This window comes from Lactuca serriola, chromosome 1 (assembly GCF_051521515.1).
Source record: "Lactuca serriola cultivar US96UC23 chromosome 1, Lser_US96UC23_V15, whole genome shotgun sequence".
NCBI lineage: Eukaryota > Viridiplantae > Streptophyta > Magnoliopsida > Asterales > Asteraceae > Lactuca > Lactuca serriola.
The window spans coordinates 75471861-75492681 of NC_136408.1; the positions used below are offsets into that span (position 1 = coordinate 75471861).

The 20821-nt window shown below is 31.0% G+C and overlaps 1 protein-coding gene across 1 annotated transcript; it reads left to right on the forward strand.

Annotated features, from left to right (window-relative positions):
* The first annotated feature begins 18335 nt into the window (after window positions 1-18335).
* On the forward strand, window positions 18336-20616 carry LOC145092640 (NAC domain-containing protein 87-like). The gene is made up of 3 exons (XM_079030604.1): window positions 18336-18723; window positions 18885-19171; window positions 20050-20616. Exons 1-3 carry the CDS (start codon window positions 18525-18527, stop codon window positions 20434-20436), a joined length of 873 nt encoding a protein of 290 aa, XP_078886730.1. The 5' UTR covers window positions 18336-18524; the 3' UTR covers window positions 20437-20616.
* The last annotated feature ends 205 nt before the right edge of the window (window positions 20617-20821 follow it).

Here is a 20821-nt window from a genome sequence, read left to right on the forward strand (position 1 = left end):
GTTACTTGGATCAAGTTTTATGTAATGTAAATTGTATTATAAATATATATTTTGTATTATTTTTATATATTAATATATATCGGAGGCGGGTCTAAGGTCGTGGATTAAGGGTATCTCCATCCTCATCCCCAACCCCACTTTTTTATTCAAGGATTCCCCATACCCATCCCCATCCCCGATCAACTTGGGGATTCCCCAGTCAAAAAGGGTGTGAGTTTTGGGTTTTCCATCGGGTATGGGGTTTTTTGTCATCCCTAATGTTATCTAAGGGAATGAAGCCGTTTAAAAGTTAAACCTTAGATGATGTGGCTTGGTCAAGAAATAAGCTACAATTTGACATTGATGTGACATTGCTTAGATGATCTGGCATAATCCATCTTCATTTCTCGTCCTTTTCATCAAAACAAGCATTCTCCCTCCTCCAGCCTATCATCTCTATTAGGTACTCACCACATCCTCCTTTCATTCTTTCGACAACTACCCTAACCTCACCTCCTTCCCTATGTTGACGTCCATTCCTACTCATCTTCGTGGATTCTACATTTGAAATATTGACCACAATTAAAGTCTTTATAAGAAGAACTCGATAATTTTAGTCCTAGATGCACATAATGAATCCTTTTTTTCCAAGGTTTTAAAGAGCTCGACATGGCTTCGCCATGACGCGCCATGGCTCCAAGACTTGTACTTGCCACTGAGCTTTGATAAAATGTCGTCTTAAGTCATATATGTATATAAAAGTGAATAATAGTAGAAAAAATATATAAAATTATTAATTATATATAAAATTGTCGCCTTAAGTCACGCCTTACAAACGATGTGGCTCGCCATGACTCAGAAAAGCTTGAGGCTTGACACTGCCGCCAAGTCACGCATTACGTTATTCTGAAACCTTGCCTTTTTCATACCACATAATGAAAATTACTTGCAAGATGAACACATGATGAAAAATTGAAAAGTACTTTCAATATGAAGTCTTTTCAAATAATGAAAAGTACGTCATGGATATCCAGCGCTATCAATGAGAAGTTAGATATAAGGATAAACTCTTAATTAGATATAGTAGAGATAATATTGGCTACGTAGTAAGATTCTTCGGACCCTATTTTGATGCTCGATATTCCAAATCCATATCCTCTCACAAACAATTTTTTTTTCATAAAGGCAATGTTTTGAAGGCAAAGTTTTGATTTCAGTGTTGGATTTTAGCAATATGATGACGTTTTGATTCCAAGAAGTAGCAAAAGCTCAAAAACACGAGAATGATTGTTTCGATTATGGAGTTGGATGTAGGTACAATAAGACACTCTTAACGGCAACGTTGGAATTTCACCATTTTGGAAGCTACTATACACATGGTGATGTCTACATCACCATAAACTTTTACCTTTTAAAGATCAAAGTCCACATTAGCCAAAATTATTTGGTAAACATTTCAAGATTTGCTGATGGGTTTAAGTGACATAAATTTATTCACTTCAATGACTTAAAATTCACATAAAAGTAGTTAATGGACGTTTAAATCCAAAGGAAAAAGTTTTTTAGGTTTTGATGACAATAAAACATTAGTTATAGACAAAATTACATGCTTAGTCCATAATATTTAGGGTTTGTTGTAGGGAAAATGACTTATAAGGGTAAGTATGTTTCAAAATTGTTTAAAAACCACCATTCAAGTTTGACATGTTTAGAATACACCATCCAAATAAGGTCTTTGTACAAAACAACAACAACAAACTATACATTTTGTTCAAATCTCACCCATTGGTAACTGGCATCTGTAGGTGAGGTGAAGAATATTACCTACAAAAATTAATTAAGGGAAAATAAAAAGTGACATGGCATTAATAATGCATTACGTGGACGAAGGAAAAAAATCAAACGTATTTCACTTAACTGAAGGGAGTGAAGCACAAAAGCTCTCTAGGGTTCCATCTTGGGTCAATCGGTCAAGCCTCCTCAACATTTAGTGAAATCAATTTCTATAGCTGCTCGATTGATCATTTCTCCCCAGCCTATGTGAATTTGATTTTTACAGCGAGAGGGTTGTGGGTTCTGCTGTAATCTGACCAAATTGTTCTGGTAAATAGCAACACATGACCAAAATACCCCTATAAATAACATCATATTTAAATAGCAGTACATGTTATAACGGAAACAAAAGATGTTAAATAAAATGAAAAATGGTAAAATTATGATGCCAATTTTGGGTTTGTTTGTTGTAACAGGCGTTTGTGGTAATATACAATGGTATGTAAATTTTGCATAAGTCAATTTTGGATTTGTTTGATGTAAAATTGACATTATGGCATACTAATTTCACCAACAATTTAGAGCAGAAATGTGCCAAATGATGAACACATTCTCATAAGTTGTTGTATAAAATGAAAACAAATGGTTTACAGGATCACATTATCATAAGTGTAATGAATTAATTAGTTCTAAAAGTAAATTGCATTAATGAATCAATATAGTTGACAGTGCCAACATTTGATAATTTTAGTGAGTAAACATGACAAGATTTCCCAAAATACCCCTATTGACAATTTGTATTATGTATACGTACATATATGAACAAATGTTATAACTTGACAAAAATACCTATGTTGAGGCATTGCACTTAATGCATTTTCCTTTTGGTTAAATAACAAGAGGTGTTTGACAAAAATACCCTTGTCGATATATTACACATATGGGACAGATTAAGGTATTTTTCTTCATAGGAAACAAGAAAGCAAATGCCAACATTGTTTTAAAGTTGTAATATAATATAAATTATTGAAATTAAAGCAAATGACATCTGTGTTTGACAAGGATCAAGACGGATTCATTTCTACAATTAAGCTTCACCATGATATGCCAAATCTTGGTGAGAAGCTAACTGATGAGGAAGTCGATTAAAAAAAAGAGGTACAGACTAGATGTTATTTCATTGGTGAATCAAGCTGATGTTATACTTTTCTTAAATTGTGACGAATTAAGGCAATGTACTTAACTATTTTTTCCCTTCACATTTATGACCTTAACAAATTTGTCCCTTGACTTGACAATGATATTATACCCTTGACAAGGGTTATTCTACTATTCTTGCATCAAATTTGATGACCATTGGCATGACAATAATACCCCTTCATCACTAAATACTTAATTAAAGGTTGACAATAATACCCCTATGTATATTGTAATGGAATGACGTTAATACCTTGACATTACTTATGAGTGGAATGAGTCATTCCACTTGAGTTGCACAATAGGGGAAATGTCTTACCTATCTTACAAATAATTTATGCAATTCCATCCCATAAGTACAATAGTTATATTTGTTATAAAGTACATTTCGAAAATACATTTCCCCTTACAAAAGCATACACATATGCATCAATACAAAACATTTTAGAGTACATAATTTCTGTGACAACCCGAAATTTCCATTCTATACAAACTATATCACTTCAATAGAAGTTATAGCAGTCACAATGAATTTTCAGACTTTTCGCGTAAGTTTGAGTAATTCAGGGTTTACACTTCAGGAAATATCAGGAGAGTGGGTGCACTAGGGCTTTGTGCAAAACTGTTATTCCAACACTCTGTTATATTAGAGATCATTTTAGGAATAAAAATATTTTCTGCCAAAAATATCTCAGGACTATAAATAGAATTCTGAACCAAATTCATTCATTATTCACATTTCCAACTAGAGAAAAGCCATTTTCTCTCTCACGGATCTTCGGGTTTTTATCCCAAATTGTGAGTAACTCTTTCTAGTAGTGTTAGAAAGCTTATTATGTGCTTATAACATGATTTAGATGGCTAAATCATTAGATCTAGGAGTTTACTCCCCAAGGTGTTCTTGGGCGGTAAACTCCCGAAACCGAGCCTAGATTGTTCCTTGTGTTATGCTACTACCCTAGACTCATTTGTATATGTTTTTAGGACAAGAAAACAATCAAGAAACACAAACACATGAGAGTTCACGGCCCAAGAGCAATCTTAGGCCGTAAACTCCATTGAAATGGACAAAAGGGTGTTTTTAAGACACCTAAAGCCCTAGAACTTTACATGAAATTGTTTCCCACTTAATTGAAGGACCAAAACACATCAAAATCACTTATCAAAGTGAGTTTACGGCCAAGACTTTGTTCTTGGGGCGTAAACATGAAAGGATGGCACCAAAGTGTGCCTAATGTCTTCATATGCTTGGAATAAAAGCCTAGAACTTATACCACCTATGCTTGAGGCTTGAAAACAAAAAGAACACCATTCCAATGGAGTTTACAGCCGTAAAATCCAAAGGAAATGGCCTTAGGGCCTTAAACTCCTAATTGGAGTGTTTCTAGACCTTAGACCCTTTCAAGAATTGAACCACCAAGTTGGAATAATTCTAGGAATCATTTGGGACTTCAAAACAAACAATACCCCCATGGTTGGGAGTTTACGGCCGTAAACTCAAGAGTTTACAACCGTAAACTCCATGTGTGATGGTATATGGGGAGTAAACTCATATATGGGGTCCTTTGGAACCCTAAACACAAGTACCTTGTCCCACAATAGCTTAGATGCAATCCTTAGAGCTTAAAACACTTATATAAAGTGTTTATTATGTCTAGGATGTCTTAACATTATCAAATAGTGATTTGAGACTAATTGAGTGCATATATGTGTGATTATATGTTCATTAGGATCGTAGTGTGTGTACAAGTCCTTGCTTGACACCTAGCAATCCTATATCGTTCAGTTCATCCCAATCACCAACTTCAGGTGAGTTCATACCCCTAATCAATGTTTTAAATGATTTTAAATGCTTTAAAGGGGGGGAATACAAGTAGAAACAAACATGTTATTAAATCATTAATATGTATTTTATAACTGTGTTTGTCATTTAACAGATTTCACATGCTACAAAATGTGATGCATGAAATGGTTTTTAAATCTTAAAAACACATTGTTACCAAATGTTAATTAAAATGACATCAAGTCATTGTTAATTATTGTTCAAAACCCACAAGATGTCTTACAAAACCATTTTACAGTCTTGAAATAAACTATGCATATACACTTATATTCTTATATATGTATTGATGTTATAGTTTACATCTTTCATTTAGTTTCCCACACCCTTGAGTAGTAAGAGTGTATAAACCTACATGATCAACCAGTTATATTACAGTAAATTATCATAGGGATAATTTGAAGATATCAAACATTACTTCTATTATAAGGAATCACACAACAGTCAGTTCATTCATGAGTCTATACTAGTACATTACCTGATACATGAGTACTTACAGATGTTTACCTGATACATGGATATGTTTACATATACTTACCTGTTACATGGACACACATACATGAATACCATACAGGAACACTTTTACATAGGTGCATTATCAAGTATTCACTTACCTGGATACTTGTACTTAGAACTACGTGGATGATTTATTAGTACTTACTGTGTAAATTATCTTTCCTATCCCGGTTCAATGGGATAGCTCGGCGGGACTTACCATTCCGAACCCCACCGATTAGCACTAGTGGTCGATGACCATCTACAGAGGTCTAAGGTTACTACTTATACTAGGTAGATCGATAACCGGGGCTAACCCCTCCACCCACCTGTTGCTGCTATAGAGGACAAGTGGACAATCTTCGATTGTTCATTAGGTTATATCTTTCACTTATTGCGATGTTGTGTTACTCCTAGTACCCAGCGATGACACTTACATTATTACTTTTTCTAGACAATCTTCGGATGTTCATTAGGTTACATATTTCGCTTAAATGCGATGTTGTGTTAGTCCTAGTACCCAGTGACAACACTTACAGTAGTACATTTTCCTGTTTACTTTATTTTGTGATACTTTCACATAAATGATGAGTTAGACTAAGTACTTTAGTACTAAACAATTAAAGGAAAACTATCATTTTACTTACAAAACACTCGGGTCTTGGTAGAAGACTACATTGTCATAACAAAACATTCGGGTCTTGGTAGAAGACTACATTTCATACTTATAGAAAATAAGGGATTTTCTAGGGATTTCATACTTACATCAACATTTTTCATTTAAAGGTTTACATGGCCTTCATAACAGATTTTCATAAGCAAGACAACGACACTTAATTTCTTATGAATTCACCAGCTTTAAAGCTGATGCTCTCTTTCAAAATAACTTGTATTCTCAGGTCAACAGTAGACAGGTACGATGGCCAGGTTTTGAGAAGACGGAGCAGACAAGTCTCGTCTTTTATTTTGATTGTATATTTTTGGTGTCTTATTACAATGAAAGAACACACATGTATTAAAGCTTCACTTATAATGCAATGGATGATGTTGTTGCTTGTTTATTATATTATACTGTTGTGATACTGTACATGACGTCCTTCACCCCTGAATGTTTCCGCCGTTCGTGGTTTTGGGGTGTGACAATTTCCTACTCATTTTATCCAATTCTTTTCTAAAACTCTTAGATTCCTTATCAATCTTCACCTTATACACATTCAAATCATTTTCAAGTATTGTAATTTTCAGTTCAATAGAGTCTTCATGTGTTTCATCTTTCTTATTCTTGTTCTTGGTTATAAGTTCTTCATCTTCATCAATCCATTCCCAGAAACCACATTTTCATCTTTTAATCCTTCATATCTAATGCTTTTGTTGATCTGTGTCATATCTCTTGCAAATGTAAAAAAGGTCTCACCTTTTTCAATCTAGAAATCGATCAAACAACAAAAACATTAAGTACTAATTGTAATTGATTGAAATTATGTAGGAAAAAGAAACGAATGGTGGTGTACCTGATGTAATTTGAAGGTTTCAAGGTCAAAATCAACATGGTACGTGTTATCAGGCTCGTAATAAAGACAATCTAATTGGAAATCAAGCATGAGAATTCTATCCGTTTGGCGTTGAATGAACCCTATGATGTTGAAACCTCAAAATTAAAGCAATGAAAACGAGCCAAATCGCGAGGAACAGAAAAAAATGAAGTAATTCTTAACCTCAAGAAAGGTCTGGTGAAGAGACCAAGGGAAATTCTTCTAGTAACTATCGATGATTGTTCGTAATTCACCGGAAGCCCCTTTATTAAACCTCATGTAATCTGCAATCGAATTGTTTACTAGAAATAGGTTGGGGGATCCGACATCTTCTTCGATATATAAGGATTGTCTTATAGGGTGGAATTTGATAAGATTAGTTGATGAAGTTCTAGGAGTACGCGGGTAAATTTATTACAATAAGGCGAATCAAATGGCGATGAAGGAGAAGATACTATCGAGAGTGAAACTGCAGAGACCATTAATACTCCTCCTACTACTTTGCCAATTCACCACCTAAATATGCCAACTAACCCAACTTACTACCTAAATATGCCAACTAAGCAAAAACATCCCAACTCAGCAAAAATATGTATGCTCACCTAAAACAGCCAGTTACTTAAGGTGAGATTTGAACAAAACATATAGTTTATTGGTGTTTTTATACAAAGACTTTACTTAGTTGGTATTTTTTGAACAAGTCAAACTTTGATGACGTTTTTGAACGATTTTAATACATACTTACCTTTATAAGTCATTTTCCCTATATTTTACTCTTTATCAGATTATGGGATTTATTGCAACATTGGTCCTTATATCAAACAAAATTAGTAGATTTGGTCCCTCTCCATCATTACCATTTATCATTTAAGACCCTTCATGTGCCATGAACATGACTGAATTTTGGCATTTCCACAAACTCATTCATAATAAAATAATTTTAAGAAATAATGAACTGTGGTAACAAAATATGGGAATCTTAATTGTAGCCTCTCGTACCGATGGGTTTCATAGGTTATAAAATTCATGTACAATACGGAAAAATAACACTTAACAATTAAGTGTACAAGCAACCTATAAGGATCCATGTCTTCACACTAAGGCAACATAATATAAACTAAAAACCCTAGACTAACCTTACTATTATTGAAAATTATAGGTTAGGTTTACATACCTTCTGAATTGTCGTTGTAAACAATTCCTTTGATTCCTTCCTTTGTAGACCTTCAGAAAGCTAACACCAAAAAGATAATGTCTCTAATGCCTCACACCCAAGACTAGAAACTAGAACACAAGATATGAGAGAGGAGAGGGATGCAAATTTTAAGTTAGGGTTATTTTGAATGGAAAAGACGAAATTTGCTAGCCAATGACTCCTTTATATAGCTGCTAGGAAAACCTAGAAACCCTAGATTTGAACATACAATAATATTATTTCAAATCATGGTAATTATATGATTTCCTTTTATCAAATGGAACATTCTGGATTGCCTTGAAAGGCATCCAAAAACCATCCATAGGAAGAGGTTTCTCGAACCTCTCTATTGCTCAACTATTAAGTAATTACCAAGCAACCATTGCACTTCTAATTAACTCCAATTGATCCCAAATTAATTCCAAATTGATTCCGATCAGTTATTAATTAATTTAAGATATTTCTAATTAATATATTAATCATATAATAAACTAATAACATATTTCATCTCTCTACAATTGTTAATCTAATTAGTTTCTAACTATGAGGACAACCCAATAAGGACTTTGCTTCTAATTACAAGTTTATACCAATTATTTCCTCTCTCTGTAAGTTTAAATCTTAATTGTTATATAGAAGAAATAATAAATCATTGTAATACAATCATGCTCTGATACCACTGATTGGTTTCATAGGTTATAAAATTTATGTACAATGCAAAAAAATAATACTTAAAAATTCAGGGTACATGCAACCTATAAAGATATATGTCTTCACATTAAGGCAACATACTATGAACTACAAACCCTAGACTATGCTTACTATTATCAAAGCTTATAGGTTAGGGTTACATATCTTTTGAATTGTTATTGTAAAAAATTCCTTTGATTCCTTCCTTTGTAGACCTTCATAAAGCTAGCACCAAAAGGATGATGTCTCTAAAGGCTCACACCCAAGACTAAAAACTAGAACACAAGAGAGGAGAGAGGAGATGGATGAATTTTTTTTGGCTAGGGTTCTTTTGAATGGAATGGAAAATTTTTTCTAGCCAATGACTCCTTTATACAGTTGCTAGGAAAACCCAGAAACCTTAGATTTGAACATAAAATAATATTATTCCAAATCATGGTAATTATATGCTTTCTTTTTATCAAATGGAACATTTTGGATTGCCTTGAAAGGCATCCAAGAACCGTCCATGGCAAGAGGTTTCTAGAATCTCTCTATTGCTCAACTATTAAACAATTATCAAGCAACCCTTGCACTTCTAATTAATTTCAGTTGGTCCCAAATTAATTCTTATAAATTATTAATTAATTTAATCTATTTTTAATTTATTTATTAATCATATAATAAACTAATAAATTATTTCCTCTCTCTACGATTGTTATTCTAATCAGTTTCTAACCATGAGGGTAACCCAAAAAGGACTTTGATTATATTTATAAGTTTATACCAATTTAGTTATGAGCTTAGACACATTAATCTAACACATACTTTATCCTATGACATGTTCTCTGTCTTTGATTCTTCACCATTTTGCATATTTTCTAATTCTATGTTAGATTTTCTATAGAGGTAATAGACTCACTTGGTGCTTCTAATCCGTAATCATCATCTTCTACTACTTTCATTGCTTCTAATACTTTCATTTCCTTTTGTGTTCTTTTATACATTTATGCTTTATGTTCTTTATTACATTTTGATATAAATGTTATCCAAACATCAACATACATATCTCCCTAGTTATCTTGCTAACCATATAATTTTAATAATCAATATACATCGTACACTTATGGATTTTCAATAATTACACTCCTCTTGATATATATGTTGAAGTTACTGGTGGAGGTGGAAGAGAGAAAAATAAGTTGTAGACTGGTGATGTTGTTGGTATTTGAATTATCTGTCCGGAAAAAGTTCCAATGATTAAGAAATGGATGTGTTCATGTAAGTAGGGCATAGTATGAAATATTGAGACTTTAAAGTATACTTTTGCTTTAGTTTTCTTATCCAGTTTACTTCAAAATACTTAATTATAGGATGTTTATACTCTATAATATCAGTAAGGGTGTGTATAGGGAGGGTTGGTTCGATTATTAGTCAAACCTGGACCATATCCATTATAATAGATTAATCCATTTCATTAACCAGTAGGTATCAGTTAGTAATGATTTAGGTTAATGGTTTTAGTTATTGGTTAATATTGGTTAACCATAAAAATAAATTTTCCAGTTATTATGCGAACCCCTAATTTATATAAGTTGTTCAGTGAAACAAGTCAAGATAAGCATATATAGGGTCTATGGCTTCCCGTTATCATCACTTGGTTGTTATCATGCAATTCTTCTCATGGTGGCTCATTCATGAATTTCAAATGAAACAAATATTTACAGTGGTTATAGTGGATGATTGATGTATAGGTGGTTGTATGCATGGGAGAGAGAGAGAGAGAGAGAGAGAGAGAGAGAGAGAGAGAGCTATAACCACTTACGATGATGGTGTCTGGGTTACGTTCAAATGTAAATTAGTGAAAATAGAACATTAACAAATAATAATATTTTTATGATAGTTTCATAGTTACCTTATATTAGTTACTAGGCGAATGCCCGCGCGTTGCACAGAATAGAATTATAAATTTAAAATATATGTTGTTTAAATATAAAAATGTCATGGTTAACTTTGATATAATAATTCTATACTAAGTTAGTATAAAATATTTATTATTTTGAATTATATGATCATATTAAATCTATTAAAACTATATAGGCTTAATCGTCATTTTAAAAACTACATTTGATTAACTTTTTAATTTCTATTACTGTAGTTATTTAAAACATCAAACATTGTTTTTGTTTTAAAGGTAACAATATTACTTTTAACTATTATCGTTATAAGTTATTTGTAAGATACTTATTTCGAAATTATTAATGTTTATAAAAATAGGAAATATTTTAATTGATTTGAGATTATAATTTAGTTTTTAAATTTAACACTATAATTTATAACTTATAACTATTTACAAAATCGTCATCAGATTTTCTTTAAGTTTAATTGAAAATTTCATTTATGTTAGTACTTTAATACTCTATTTAAATTAGCAATTTAAATATTTTATACAAATTATTCAAAAATTGTGACTTTAAACTGACAATTTAAGAAATAACATATCAAAACTAAGTATAAATAAAATATGTTAATTTAATATTCGAATTTAGTTAATTTTAGGATTAGAATTAGCGTTTTACATATATTTAACATTATTAACCAATATATAATGATTATTATAAAGAAATTGAAAAGTAATGAGAATTTCAAATACATGCAGTAAAAAGAAAAATATATCTTTCAGATTTACATGGAAAATTTAAAATATTCATGACTTTTACTTAGTTACTTTTTAGAAGCGATACAAAACAAACGATAATATTTAACATATCTAATTAAATATTATCTACATCACAGTATATAACATATGATCGATAACATCAATCTGATCTAATATATATTAACGATTAAAACACAACATACAACAATTGTATTAAAAGAATCCAAAACCAAGAAAAGTATATAAATAATTAGTATTTAAGAAACTTACAAATTAAAAGCTTTAACATAATAATATATCTCAAAAAGTGGTCATAAGACCTCAAACCATTACCAAAACCTTTAAGCTTGTTTCTTTATGAAGTTTGTATGTGATTTGTATGCATGTCCACCTAAAAGATTGATCATTTTATAGTAAGCATTTCATTAAGTGCTTATTAATCATAATATAAATTATAAAACCTTTGAGTGGTAAATCATTATTAAGAAGACTTTTGAGTTGTATTAGTTAAAAGATGGAGGTTTCAAATGAATGTGGTTTGAGCAAAAATGATTTTATATAGTCTTAGGAGTTTCAAATGCATAAGGTTCAAGGAAAAATGCTAATATATGATTTTTTAAATATAACAATAACGTTGTTGTTAAATTTGATATAATAATTTGTATATACTAAATTGATATAATATATTGATTATTTTGAATTATATGATAATATATACATTTATTATAACTTCATAATCTCAATCGTTTGAATGACTTCTACCCGCGAGTTACACATGAATAAAATTAAATATAATATATGATTTGATATTATATATAGTTGTTTTTATTGTTAATTAATTTTTTAAAATTTATTTGCTTAATGTTTTAATTTCTATCATTATAATTATTTAAAACATCAAACATTGTTTTTTTTTTATGTTAAAGCTAACAATATAATCATTTATATAGAGTTGTTTTTAACTATTGTTATTCTAAGTTATTTTAAGCTACTTATTTGGAAACTTTTAACGATTATAAAAATATATTTAAGAAATATTTTAATTAAATTGAAATTACAATTTAGTTTTTGCTTTTATGACTACAATTTATCACTTTATTTACAAAATATTCTTTAGTTTTTTTTAAATGGAACTGAAATTTATATTTTAGTTGACATTGTAATGCGCAAAAACACCTATATAGTTGAAGTCTTTACAAATATATATTTTTTAAAATATAACACTAACTTTGTTGTTCAATTTGATATAATAATTCGTATATTAATTTGATATAATATATTGATTATTTTGAATTATATGATAATATATAAATCTATTATAACGTCATAATCTCAATCATTTGAATGACTTCTACTTGCGAGTTACACATCAATACAATTAAATATTATATATCTTTTAATATTATTTATAGTTGTTATTTTTAACTAATTTTTTAAATTTTATTTGTTTAACGTTTTAATTTCTATCATTATAATTATTTAAAACATCAAACATTATTTTTTGATTTTAAAGGTAACAATATAATCATTTATATAGAGTTATTTTTAACTATTGTTATTATAAGTTATTTTAAGCTACTTATTTGAAATTTTTTAACGATTATATAAATATATTTAGGAAATATTTTAGTTAAATTGATATTACAATTTAGTTTTTGCATTTATCAATATAATTTATCACTTTTTACTATTTACAAAATATTATTTGGTTTTTTTAGTGGAACTGAAATTTATATTTAATTTGACACTGTAATGTTATATTTAAATTAAGAATTTAAGTATTTTGTCAAAACTGTTCAAAAATTGTAGCTTTAAACTGATAATGGTTTACATGCAACAACATTTTAAATCTAATAAATTAAGTATAATATGTTAAAATTTAAAGACATAACTTTATAAATAGAAGTAAATATATTATTTTAAAATTGAAATTTAGTCTATTTATGATTACACTTTAGGTTTGATATTTATTTAACCTTATTAACCAACTTACAATCATTATTAGAAAGACACTACAATTTATCATTTTTAACTATTTATAAAATAATCTTTGGGTTGTTTAAGTGAAATAAAATTTATATTTAAGTTGAGCCTATAATGTTATATTTTAATTAATAATTTAAGTATTTTATACAAATTATTCAAAAATTATACCTTTAAAATGATAATGGTTTACATTCAACAATATATTAAAACTAATAAATTAAGTATAATATGTTAAAAGTTAAAAAACATAACTTTATAAGTAGAATTAAAGATATTATTTTAATATTGAAATTTAGTTTATATATGAATACACTTTAGATTTGATATTTATTTAACCTAATTACCAAACTATAATTATTATTATAAGGAAATTGAAAAGTCATGGGAGTTTCAAATGAATGTGGTGAAAGGAAAAAAGAATGGGGGTTTCAAATGCATGAGATTTAAGAAAAAATGCTAGCTTTATAAGTATCTATGATTTTATTTGCATTTTTCACATACATATTTCACGTATTGAAAGTTCATATTGTCATTTTATTATTTTCACCTTTAAACTGAGTTTAGTAGTTTAATTTGTTAATGTGACGATGATTAACATTTATAGAAACAATTATTTAAACCCATAAACACTATAAAGAAACACAAAAGATAACCATAAAGTATAGATGAAAATATAAAAGTATAAACAAGGTACCTACCAACGGTGCCCCCAAATTGGAAGGTTTTAGTAACAACCCACGACTTGTAATTAAAGGTGACAATGGGTCGACCTGAGTTGGGTTCGGGTTCAACCAAGTTATTAATTGGGTTGAAGATTTCAACCCAACCCAACCTATTTATTTAAATATGTTGATATTTCCAACCCAACCCAACCTTTCAGAATTCAGATAAATAGGTTGTTACCGGGTTGACATGTTTATGTACTTTCCAACCCAACCTATTAAATAGATGGGTTAAATTTGGGTTGACCCATTTAAAATAAAAATAAATATATAAATTAACTAAAGATTACACCACTTAAATTAGTTATAGACATAAATAAAATTCATAATCCCAATTTACATATACAAAGAAATTGTTCAAATAACATTAAAGATATGTAATTTCTAAGTGATTTGGAGAGTGGCTAGTATTGTCGGTGTTAAGAAAAAAGATATGGATATGTTTCCCTTTTTTAAATAATTATTAAATTAAATGTAACGACCTAATTTCAGAATAAATTTTTCATTTTTTAATTATCCAAGACATGATTCCATCATTCACAAAAAACCAGTTACAATTGTTTTCAAAACCATATCAATTACAACTTTATTTTAAAATATCAGAGTGTCCCATAAAATGCTCGAGTGAGAGTGTACGCCGCGTCATCAAGCTTTGCCCTAGCCATTGGGCTCAGATGTACCTGAAACAAATCCACAAACTGTAAGCTAATGCTTAGTGAGTTCCCTAGAGCATACCGCACATACAATCTACATATCACATATCATATTAGCCATAAAGCTACATATACCACATAAGCCATGCATACAACATATATGGATGCCCTGGAAACCCTTCGAGGTCTTACTTTGTGTCCCTCGGGAACCCCCGAGGTCTTAGCCTAAGGATGCCCTGAAAACCCTCCGGTGTCTTACTCCAGGTGCCTCGGAACCCCCCCCCCCCCCCCCCGAGGTCTTAGCCCACATGCCTCGGGAAACCCCTGAGGTCTTTACCGAGGATGCCTCGGAAACCCTCCAAGGTCTTACACCTAGGTGCCCCGAGAACCCCACGAGGTCTTTCATGCAAGTGTCACAAATAACTAGCATATCAAATATTCCATAACCAACTAGCACATCACATAACAATTAATGGGCCGACCTTGGTGCCTTAGACCCATTGATATGGTGAGGAGACTCACATCTATCTATAGAATCTGAAGGCTGCTCTTCTAACAGTTCATAGACACCCGTGTTGAACAATAATAACATTACTTAATGTTAGGATCAAACACCATCTAAGTGGAGAACCCAAATCTCCAAGTCCTTTCACAATGGCCCAAAAAGTCTTCATTAGTTAATAGGCCCAAAGTCCCAATCATAACATCCATGGTCCAATAAGGCCCAATCATAACATCCATGGTCCAAAATAGATAAACTGGTCCACTAACCCCCAAACATGACCAGGCCTAATGACTAATTGAGGCCCAAAAGCTTAAGGGCCTAAAACAAATCCAACTCCTTCTGTTGTGCATACGCCTAGCGTACCACCCTGGTACGCACATTGTACTGAGTCCCTGGGCCGTACGCGCTGTGTACGCTATGTTATGCCCATCGTACTAACAAATTAAGCACTTTCTTCCATTAAGTGCTTAATACTCGATTTCCTCACGTCCAATAGTCAGATCTAAGCTCATTAAGACGACCTAGGGCATAAAGTTGGCAACTTTATGCCTTTGCATGTCTCATATGTTCCCAACACCCTATTAAGACCTTTCCAAGGGACTTAATCCATGCATGAGGTCAAAACACCCATCAAGACTTTATTTTGATGCTATGAATGGACCAAAGGACCTCAGATATAACATTTCCAGCCTATGGAGTTGCTCAACTCACAAGAGGAGATCCAAAACCAACAAAAGGGACAAAACTAGAAAACCCTAGCTAGATCTAATGAATAAGATGGAAAGATCAAAGCTTTATATCTCCAGAAGCTCCTCAAGGTGAACTAGATGCAGATTCTTGAAGCTCAATGCCACTCCAAGCTTGCTTGACAACTTCTCCTTCTTGAATGGACACTAAAATTGCCACAAATGCACTCCTTAAGCTCAAAACACACTCTCAAATAGTATTAGGGTTTTTAGGGACGTTTGAAGGTGAAAGAGGCTGATTAGCGTGAGGCTCAAATAAGATAAGGATGCTTATATAGGTCTCAAGTCCGGAAATTAGGGTTTGGACATTCGTCATGTACGCTCGTCATACTTTTGGTACGCCCAACGTACGTGCTGTCCCTCGGCAATCAATTATACATAGTACGCTAAGAATACCCATAAGTACGCCCAACGTACTTAAGGGACTTATTATATAATTTTTAAAATCTTCAAGGGCTTCAAAGGCAATACCTGATTTGGATTGTTACATTAAGAGAAATTAAATATCCTCCTACTTTTTGTTCCTACAAATCTTCCTACCCAATTAAATGATGACATGTGTCATATTAGTATACTAAAATATCATTAAATCTCATTAAATGAGAATTAAATATTACACGTGTTACTAGTTAATTAGGTAGGAGGATTTGTAGGGACAAAAAGTATGAAGATATTTAATTTCTCATACATTAAATATAAATTTAATTTAAATGGGTTGGTGAGTTGAAAATTGGCTGATAATTTTTATCCGACCCAACCTATTTAATTAAATATGTTAGACAAGTTGACTCATTTAACGTAAATGGGCTGAAAATATCAACCCAACCTGCTAATTTTGGGTTGGCTTCGGGTTAGGTTGGTGGGTTGGATCGATTTTTGCCAGCTCTACTTGTAATCGGAGTTGCTAATGGTTTTCCATCCCAGTGAGTCCCAAATTGTGTACAATGCTCCAAAGGTTATCTCTAATGGTAGTTTGTCTATAATTCCAAGAATCCCGTTATTAGTTGTCACCGCTATTTCATCATTGAAATCCCTAGATTTTGTACTTCTTGATAGCTTTTTACATCCATGTGGTTTTCAAACCGAACTTGTCCTACCAACCACATGTAACAATTTAGGACTCAAATGTTGATCATGTTTTAAGCTTATCTTTCTACCAAGATAAGTGCTTTTTATAGTTTGGTAGGTTCGCTAAACAAGAATCCCATCTTTCGGTCCAAGGAAGCCTGCAACAATCATGGGAGGTACATGAAGATGATGGTATTGAGAAACATAAACAAGAAAAATACAAGTGTTCGCATAAGAAGAATAAGAAAACAACATGGAAGAAGAAAAGAGATGAAGAAACAAGGGAGAAACCCCATAGTTAGACGAACAATGCAATACTATTTGTTCATTTTAGATCTTAAGAAAATACACATGATCTTTGTGCATAGCTAGTACAATCCTAGTTTTGAGATCATGCATAGCCAAGGGGCATAGGGAGCAAACCTTTAAACATAGAGGGCGGATAATTCTTTTTAGGAAAAGGTTGAGGGAAAGATATAAAATATTGAAATACTTTTTTAATCTGAAAAGGATATTGTGGGTCCATTGTCCTTCTGCCTCCACTACGCCAACCGTCGATCTCCAACTATGAAACATTAATCACTTTCTGTTATAATATTTCTATTGTAAACCTTTAAAATAATAAATATGGCAAAATACATTAAACTTTGAATTTTTTATTTTTAAAAATGATATGTAAGACTCTATGCAATATATTAATAAAATCATAGATTTACTTATAAAAGAATAATTTACTTGTATTTAATTTTTTTATTTTATATATTTGGAACTCTTAGATCATCCATAACACGATGGTTTTTTTTTTTTAATTATTTGTAAGTTAAATAAGTTATGCAAAATGACAATTAAAAATAGTCATATTTGCAAAGATTTTGTAAAGTATTTATAAATGTACAATCTAAATAAATATAGCGTTTTAACACTTTAATTTTTTATTTTATTAGTATACTCTATAAATTAATATTTATAGAACTCAAAAATAAACTTTGTTAAAAAAAATAATTTTACTATAGTAGAGATTTGTTAACCTAAAAAGTCATTAAAAAAATTCTTTTTATGGATGATGCTCTTAATTGATTTTAAACTTCTACAACATTTGTTAAATGATGACCCTAAACCTATAACTATAATAACATTTTCCAAACTAAAACTATGTTTATTATATAAATTTTGCAGTTAAATATTTATATAGCAGTTACATATCAATCAATATTGTACATTTATAAATTACAAACTACTTTGACATTTGCTACAGAATCTTGTTACAGAAGTATCTTTCCATCTACGCGTCTTTTCTATATAACATTCATTCATTCCCTTCATTTTCCCTCTTTCTAAACCCAAATCCCACCTTTTTTTTTTCTCTCCATTTCTGCACAAATCACCTTCATCAGAGATCGAGATTCAATATACTTTACACTTCCGATCGACATCATCATCAACCAGCTGATTTCCTGAAGTGATATAAATCAATTGATTTCTGATAGTTTTTTTGTAACCAGTACATGGAAAGATCAAACATGGCGGAAAACGTAAACGAAGGAGACGATGCAGTGATCGGACTTCCTCCTGGATTCAGATTCCATCCAACTGATGAAGAAATCGTCACTCATTATCTAACACCTAAAGTTCTCAACCGGAATTTCACCGCCAGTGCAATCGGAGAAGCTGATCTCAACAAGTCGGAGCCATGGGATTTACCTAGTAAGCAATCATAGATCTGTCAACTCATTCAATAATGATTTTATCAAACTGCACCACTTTTTTTTTTACTCTCAGAACCAGATTTGATATTTTGAATATGAAAAACGTTTTTAATCACTTCGGATTTGAATACTTACGTTTTACGGAAAACGTTTTTTCAGAGAAAGCTAAGATGGAGGGAGATCAGAAGGAATGGTTCTTCTTTTGTCAGAGAGATCGGAAGTATCCGACAGGGATGAGAACTAATCGTGCGACGGAATCCGGTTACTGGAAGGCTACCGGAAAAGATAGGGAGATATACAGGCCTGGTGGAAACTTGGTAGGGATGAAGAAGACGCTTGTTTTCTACAGAGGAAGAGCTCCAAAAGGGGAAAAGACGAATTGGGTCATGCACGAATTCAGACTTGAAGGAAAATTCTCATACTACAACATGGCTACACCCTCTCAGGTACAACTCCTTTATGCACTTTTTTTTCGAACTTTCATCAACTTTTGAAGTGATTTTTGTTCATTAAAAATATATTTGAAGTGATTTTTGTTCATCAAAGAATTGCTTGCCTATAATAAGAATATATTTTTTTGGTAAGGGTCACCTTTTTTTTTATTGTTTATAATATGGATCATTTTAAACGTTTTTTGTAATAAAAATACAATTTTTTTAAATAGAATCTAAACTAAAAGTACATATTAAAATATGTTCATTTTTTCTTTTTTTTTTTGGGTTCGTTACATAAATTTTATGTAGTAAGGGGTTCGTATATTTGATCATAGCATGTTAAATACTTCAATTTATGTTTAAAAAAGTTTTGCACCAAAAATGGTTATATTCTTATCTATCCAAAATTATATAAAAGTTAGTGGGTTAAAAGAACGATTTAACCAAAAGTGGTATGGTGTTATCTAATCCTACGAATAATTTTAGGACATATCTTTTGATCTTGTGACTTTCGATTCATAATTTTTTGGTTTTAATTTATCAAAAATTAAAACTTCAAAAAAAAGTTACAAAGAAATTAATTAATATTAATATACACATAAATAAAAAAGCATAAGAAGTCAAATATGTCTAATTAATATGCATTTATAACCTTGAGAAAAAAATATATATATAACTTAAAGAAACCAAATAGTACTTTAAAAAGTATATTGACAACTAACATATTAGTTCTAAATCCTTATATGGTTATTATCATATCAATCGACATAACATTCATATTATAAGCTAACATTTTTTTTTTGAAAAAAAAAAATTCTTTTGGCTTCATTTCAAGTATTTCTAGTTTGCTTCATGTCTAAATCGCGTAACTATATACATAAATGTCACAGGATGAATGGGTTGTATGTCGCGTATTTCACAAGAACACAGGATCACAAAAGAGCTCGAATACAGATCATGGGTTCAGTTCTTTTGTCGAAGACCTCTTGGATGGTCCATCAATGCTGCCTGCACTGACGGATCCTTCAGGCTTAAATGTTGACCCGACCTTTGATACTGAACCGTTCTACTTGTCTTATGACCAACATGAAATTCATCGAAAAGAAGATTACAAAAACATTAGTGTATCTTCGTATAATTACAACTTTGATGCCAACAGTTACCAAACGAGTCCATTCATGAACGAACATCTATACAAGAACGTACATACTCGAGTGAGTAGCGATCATGTGGGCACATCATCGTTTTCAGACTTGGATTCTTTATTGGAATATTAAATGAGATTAAGATTTTTTTATGGTTTTATTTATATAGATTAAGTTATATTTGTTAATTATAGTCCCGAAAGGTTTTTAGGGTAAATATTGAGTGGATTTGTTTTTTTATGTTACTTTCCTTAGGGTAGAAAATTGTTTGATCAAAAACATAATAAACTCTATGTACATACTATTAGTTTCTGTTGTTGTGTCATATTTTGTGATATTTCGTTTTTTGAATTCTTGATATTTTCTATCCTTCATTGCATGGACGCAAAATTGATTCAAGGTATGAACTTTAGAACGTATATATAACCTTTACTACAGATTCTATAAATGATAAGTTTATTTGATATAGTTAGAAAAACTATCGTATTACACTAAGATTTAAATGTATGTCTGAGAA

Excerpts from the sequence above, each read along its gene's own strand:
- LOC145092640 (XM_079030604.1), top strand. The coding sequence starts at position 18,525 with ATGGAAAGATCAAACATGGCGGAAAACGTAAACGAAGGAGACGATGCA. Across the intron at positions 18,724-18,884 it reads GGAGCCATGGGATTTACCTA|AGAAAGCTAAGATGGAGGGA; the intron begins GTAAGCAATCAT and ends ACGTTTTTTCAG. Across the intron at positions 19,172-20,049 it reads ACATGGCTACACCCTCTCAG|GATGAATGGGTTGTATGTCG; the intron begins GTACAACTCCTT and ends TAAATGTCACAG.